This window comes from Lathyrus oleraceus, chromosome 7 (assembly GCF_024323335.1).
Source record: "Lathyrus oleraceus cultivar Zhongwan6 chromosome 7, CAAS_Psat_ZW6_1.0, whole genome shotgun sequence".
NCBI classification, from domain to species: domain Eukaryota; kingdom Viridiplantae; phylum Streptophyta; class Magnoliopsida; order Fabales; family Fabaceae; genus Lathyrus; species Lathyrus oleraceus.
In genome coordinates, this window is record NC_066585.1 from 18,174,317 (window position 1) to 18,180,896 (window position 6,580).

A 6,580-nucleotide genomic window follows, 5' to 3' on the forward strand; every position below is an offset into this window, starting at 1 on the left:
ATTAATCTCGTTGTCTCGTATTCATCTTAATTTCTTAAACTTCGCGTGACAACTGGTTTGATTAGGTTTTGTGTGTTTTCGTTGCTTACCGTGTTGTATTTCGTTGTTTTAGCAAAACTTGGCCGATATCGTTGCCTCGTATTTATCTCGCTTATCTCTTTTGTGCGTGGCATCGCTTCGATTAGGTTTTGTGCGTTTTTATCTATTTAATTGTTTGTTTGTCGGTATTTTGACTGTATTTCGAATATATTAGAGTTTTCGTATTGTCCGATTATTTGTGATTGTGTTTGTCAGCGTTTTCGTGATGTCGTGTTGATTTTATTATTGCCTAGGGTTGTTTATTTAATTACGTGTTGTGCCGTGTGATTTAATCGAGTCTGTTTGAGTCGTGTTATTGATTTTACTGGTTTACCGGTTTACTGGTTTATTGGTTTTATCAATTTGTCTGTTTTGCTGTGCAAATTGTCATCGTTTTTATCGCGTTCGTGTCGCTCGATTTTATCGTATTTTAATCATGTGCCGTTTAATATTATTTGTGCTTAATATTAATTGTGTTTAGTTGTTAATTAGTTTATTTAATTAGGATTAATATTATATTAGTTTATTATTATTATTATTATATAATATATAAATATATATTATTAATTTATGTTAGATATTTTTTAGGTTTCTTATTGTTTAAGTAATCTAAATATATATTATTAATTTATGTTAGATATTTTTTAGGTTTCTTATTGTTTAAGTAATCTAAATATATATTATTAATTTATGTTAGATATTTTTTAGGTTTCTTATTGTTTAAGTAATCTAAATATATATTATTAATTTATGTTATATACTTTTTAGGTTTCTTATTGTTTAAGTAATCTAAATATATATTATTAATTTATGTTAGATATTTTTTAGGTTTCTTATTGTTTAAGTAATCTAAATATATATATTAATTTATGTTAGATATTTTTTAGGTTTCTTATTGTTTAAGTAATTTAAATATATATTATTAATTTATGTTAGATATTTTTTAGGTTTCTTATTGTTTAAGTAATCTAAATATATATTATTAATTTATGTTAGATATTTTTTAGGTTTCTTATTGTTTAAGTAATCTAAATATATATATAGAGGTGGTTAGTAAGAAAAAGAGGAAAAGAGGTGGATCAGTAAGGAAAAAACGTGTGGTGAGAGAAACAGAGAATTGAAAAGAAATATTTTTCCAAAAGGTTACCGTATTTCACTTGTTCTTCATTTTCGGTAACCCAAAATCGTCCCGATTATTCACCGAAACACAAAACCGATTTCATATCTTTGAAGTTCGTTGAGTCCAGGTCACAAATATCCAAGGTTCATTTCATTCCGGCGTCGTTTCACCGATCAAAAGCGACGTTGAAGTCAGGTACTCACGAAGGCAGCCAGCACTGCGTCGGTGACGGTTTCCAGCTTTCGGTCGATCATTTGGACGATCAGAAGTTCATCCTCTTCACACAAGGTAATATTCTTCACTTATCTCTGAAATCGGCAAAGTTCCGGCTTGCCGACATGTGTTTTAATATATTATTTATCTAAGTATATATATATATATATATATATATATATATATATATATATATATATTATTTTTGTCTATTATATATTATTTGTCTAAATATACATATATATTATTTTTTGTCTATATATATATATTACTTTTGTTTACTAAATATTGTTTATCTTTTATTATTATTTTGCATATATGTTTTATTTAAATGTTAGTTAAATTAATTATTTGTTTAAATGTTTATTTTAATTAAATGTTTATTTATATCAAATGTTTATTTTGTCTAAAGTAAATGTTTATATTGTTTTTTTATATTTGTTTATGTTGTTACTAACCGTTTCGTTTCAGTTTCAGCTCGATTAACTCCACTAACTATTCGTAATACTAACTATTCATAGCTAACTGTGTTGTAATAATTTACTTTCTCGCATTTTTTATGTTCTGTATTGTGTGTTTAATCGTATTGTTCACGTTTTATGTTAAAAAATCGAAAAATCCAAAAAAGAGAAACCCGATGCGATTCCAACGGTCGCCGTTTAAGAAACCCTTTTCACACACTCACAAGCTTACTCTTGGGCTTCCTTATAATGAGCCCATTTATTTATTGTTTCAGGGTTTAGGCTCGTTCAAAACTTTTGCCAGCTTTGGCTTTTCAGTTTAAAAACATTTTCAAAAGGACGTGTCAGTCTCGAAGTCTCCCGCCTAGGTCGAGCAAGAGATGGCAAGACACGCCAATCTAAAATCAACAAAACAGACTTTCCCCTTTTCTTTTGGGAGAACTACGTGGATTCTGATTTCTCCATTGCGCCTTGGAGATACGTAGGCATGAAGTCTACGACTTTATCGAGTCCAAAAGCAATAAAATCAAGTTCTTTTCTCATCTCCCCAATCAAACGATCAAAGCGAAAAAAACAAAGCATTCACATAAACATAAGCAAAAAGGCTCCCGTGGAGTACCACAGATGTAGAGGGTGCTAATACCTTCCCTTTGCATAACCAACCCCCGAACCCGTAACTCTAAAGGGATTTATCGTTATTTTTCTCTTCCTCTTTTTGGATAAAATAAAAGACGGTGGCGACTCTTGCATTTAAAATATTTTTCAAACGGGTTAAGTTCAATCAATACTTAATCTCGTGAAAAATCCCGCCGCGACAGAATGGCGACTCTGCTGGGGATAATAATGCTTAAACTTATTTGAGGGTTTAGCCTATCTTTGCTTGTTTATATGTTTGCTTTGTGAATATTTGCTAAATTGTATTGTTTGTAATGTTTGTTATTTTGGGTTTTGGGGGATACATGTGATAAATCCTATACCCGGATTTGGGGCACATTTGAGATAGGATGGATGATAATTCAGGTTGACTTGATAGGAGACAATCCTTACCGAGTTGACTTGAGCCTTTGTCCGCTTGGTGGAGGTCTCTTTGAGGGTGATAGTGCTAAACAAGTCATTTGTGAGGCATTGTTGCTTTCGACGGGCCCGTGAAGCCAAGGACCTTAGTTTACCTTTACCCTATCTTGGCCTTACTTAGGATGTGATGCGGTGACCACTTCGGACCAAAAGTCTGGTTTGGTTGATACGCGATATCACACTCAAGCGAGATTCTTTTGAGAATAATATTGGAAAGCGAGCAGTTGCTTAACCCGGTATTATCCGAAGAAGGATCCATAACCTTAGGAACTTTTAGAACCCGTTTGGCAGGTGAACCTTAGAACTTATCTTGGGGCTTTGTCCTAAACTCCATGCTGGTGATGAACTTTGAGCCTTGTATTGTTTGACCATGTTTGTGTTTGTTGCATTCATGCATGACATGCATTCATTCCCATCATTTCAACCTTTTTCCAAGGAACTTAAAGTGAGGATTGCAAATATTGCAGGAAACATGGATTTTGGACGGAGAAGTGTGAAAAAGTACAATCTCATCAATCCAAAGATAGATGAACTAAAGAAACTGGTTTCTTCGATCGCAGATCCTATTGGTTTCAGAGACAGATATGGGGCACTTATATCTTTATTGACACTTAGGATGGAAGAAGGGTTATTGCAGACGTTAGTACAGTTCTATGACCCAGTCTATCACTGTTTCACATTCCCAGACTATCAACTCATGCCTACATTGGAAGAGTATGCCCAGTTGCTTCACATCCCAGTTGCTGATACAGTACCTTGCTCTGGTTCAGAAAAGTTACCCGAGCACAGTCCTCTTGCAAAAGTGTTGTACATGAAGAAGTCAGAATTCAAGAATAACTTCACCACCAAAGGAGGACTTCCAGGTTTCACTGCCAAGTTCTTAATGGGGAAGGTTTCTTATTTTGCCAGTCAAGGTTGTGATATTATTGTGGAGCATCTGTTCGCCTTGTTGATCTACGGTTTGTTACTATTTCCTAATATTGAAGGTTTTGTGGATTCATATGCTATACGCATCTTCCTAAGTGGTAATCCTATTCCAACTTTGCTCGGAGACACCTATCATTCCATCCATTACCGTACTTTGAAAGGAGGAGGAACCATAGTCTGCTGTATACCGTTACTCTACGAATGGTTTGTCTCTCATCTTCCTAAGTCAGCTACTTTTTGGGATCGCAAGTCAGGACTTCAGTGGTCACAGAGGATTATGTCTCTTACCCAGTCAGATATTGCATGGTATAGTAGAGTTTTAGACGATGTGAAGATCATTGATAGTTGCGGGGAGTTCCCCAATGTGCCCCTCATGGGCACAAAGGGAATCATTTCTTATAATCCAGTACTTGCTAGGAGACAACTCGGTTACCCTATGAAGGACAAGCCTCCTAACATTCTTTTAGAAGGTATTTTCTTGAGGGATAACGAGGAGGACCCTACCATGAAAGAGAGAGTAGTAAGAGCTTGGCATCGTGTTTGTCGCAAAGGGAGACTTGAATTGGGTAAGAAAGATTGTACCTCCTATGAGCCGTACCTCCAGTGGATCAGAGCCAGAGCTATACAGTTGAAAATGCCATACCCACATCATGATCCTATCAAACCCGCTCCGTTGAAGACCCCCTACCTTCCGCTAGATGACAAAGAAGAACTCCAAGCCACCTTGGAGAGGGTCAAGGAAGAGAGAGACGCTTGGAAGGATAAGGCCCAGGTGCTCGAAATGGAAAATGAAGAACTTCAGAGACAGTTAAAGGAGCAGAGTGGAGAAGATCGTGCAGGTAAACGTCCAAGGGTGCAAGAGGATTTATTTTCCTCAAGCACAACAGATTACTCCCAGATTCCACAGTCCTCAGGTGCATGGAAAGGTCTTGTAGACAGTTTGGTGAAGGAGAAAGCTTTTATGCAGAAGGCCTATGAAGAAACAATTGAGACACTTGAAGGACAACTCCTACTTGTTTATGCTCGTCCTGATGACACATGTCTTTAAATGGTTTTCTTGGTTGTATTTTGGGTTGATAACTTTGTTTTGTTATCAAAAATGTTTGCAATTCTATCTTTTCCTTCACTTAGAGTTCCTTGGAAAATCATTCATTTTGCATATCCATGCATCACGTGCATACAGGTTGTCTGTCTTGGTCCAGTCTTCTAACAGTTGCTTCCCGCCAGCAGATCCATTTCAAGCTGACGCATAATTACAACACAAGAGCCAACTACAAAAGAAGAATGGAGATAACAGATAACGAGAACCGAGAATTGAAAGCTCAGGTTGACCGCCTTTCTGCTATGGTCGAGACATTGATAGCAAACCAAGCAACCCAAGCTGCTCAACTTCAAACAGCACAAGCTCAGGTTGCCGAAGCACAAGATGCACAAATCCAGGCGCAAGCACAGGCAGCAGAGATGCGCAACCAAATGTTAACCGCCCGTCTACAAGCAGAGGAAGCCCAGGCTAGGGCTCAAGTTCATAATTCAGGACAGACTTCGGCATAGAATCAACCTCAAATTCAGAATCAGACAATAGCAGCACCCGTCACTACAGTCATCGCTTCAGAAATCAACGTTGTCCCAGTCACTTCTGTTACCATCACAGCATCCCGTCCTTGGGAAATACCCAGGGATCTTAATCAAGATAGATATCAACAAGAGTTCGTTCCACCAAATGCTCCTGTCTTCACTAATGTGCCTCCCGTTGTTCACTATACTCCTCACCTAGGAGAACCTGTCTATCACGGCCCTACCCCAAGTGAGGATCCTGGTCTCAATGATAGAATGGATGAATTCCAGGGTCAGTTTGCGGAATTACAAAAAGAGATAAAAGCTCTTCGAGGGAAAGACAGAATGGCGACTGGAGTAGTTATGAAGAACTGGACCGCAGTTGACATCCCACATTGTGTCCACATATCAAAGTAATTAAGCTTTTCAGTTTTCAAAAATCTTCCGCTTTAGCCCAAAGCGCGAAGCATTAATTTTGTAAAATGGGCACTTTTGTCAAAAACGTACTATCCATGAAAAAGATCTTTTGTGTTCCTATACACTTGTGTCCTTTTATCTTTTCAGCTTTTTCGGAAAATGGTAACACAAAAAAACCTTAAAAAGAACACATTTTTGCATGTCATGGTCAGTCCTCTAAAAACAATTGTTTGTACAGGTTACTTAAACCCGTTGAACACAATGACATCATGCCCTCTCCCAACTTTGAACATTCTGTATTCGAAGCTGAAGAGGAAGAGTGGGATGAGATTCCAGAAGAGGTCGCCCGCCAGTTTGAAAATGAAGAAGACACTATTCAGCCATACAAGGAGCCTTTGGAAACAGTCAACTTGGGTTCGGAAGAAAATGTGAAAGAAGTCAAAATTGGAGCATTGTTATCCCCACAGGTCAAGGAGCAATTGATCAGCCTGTTGAAAGAGTATGTAGATGTGTTTGCTTGGTCTTATCAAGATATGCCTGGTCTCGACACTGACATCGTAGAGCACAAGCTACCTTTGAAGCCAGAATGTCCACCGATCAAACAGAAATTAAGAAGAACACATCCAGATATGGCCGTCAAAATTAAAGAAGAAGTTCTGAAGCAAATAGATGCTGGTTTTCTTGCCACTTCAGTGTATCCAGAGTGGATAGCAAATATTGTGCCAGTTCCTAAGAA

At 37.2% G+C, this 6,580-nt stretch overlaps 1 protein-coding gene across 1 annotated transcript; it reads left to right on the top strand.

Annotated features, from left to right (window-relative positions):
- Positions 1-1,158: 1,158 nt before the first annotated feature.
- Positions 1,159-5,964, top strand: LOC127105504 (uncharacterized). Its single transcript, XM_051042696.1, has 2 exons — positions 1,159-1,486; positions 3,414-5,964. Exon 2 carries the CDS (start codon positions 3,419-3,421, stop codon positions 4,919-4,921), a length of 1,503 nt encoding a protein of 500 aa, XP_050898653.1. The 5' UTR covers positions 1,159-1,486; positions 3,414-3,418; the 3' UTR covers positions 4,922-5,964.
- The last annotated feature ends 616 nt before the right edge of the window (positions 5,965-6,580 follow it).

Coding starts and splice junctions, on each gene's coding strand:
- LOC127105504 (XM_051042696.1), top strand. CDS start 3,419: ATGGATTTTGGACGGAGAAGTGTGAAAAAGTACAATCTCATCAATCCA.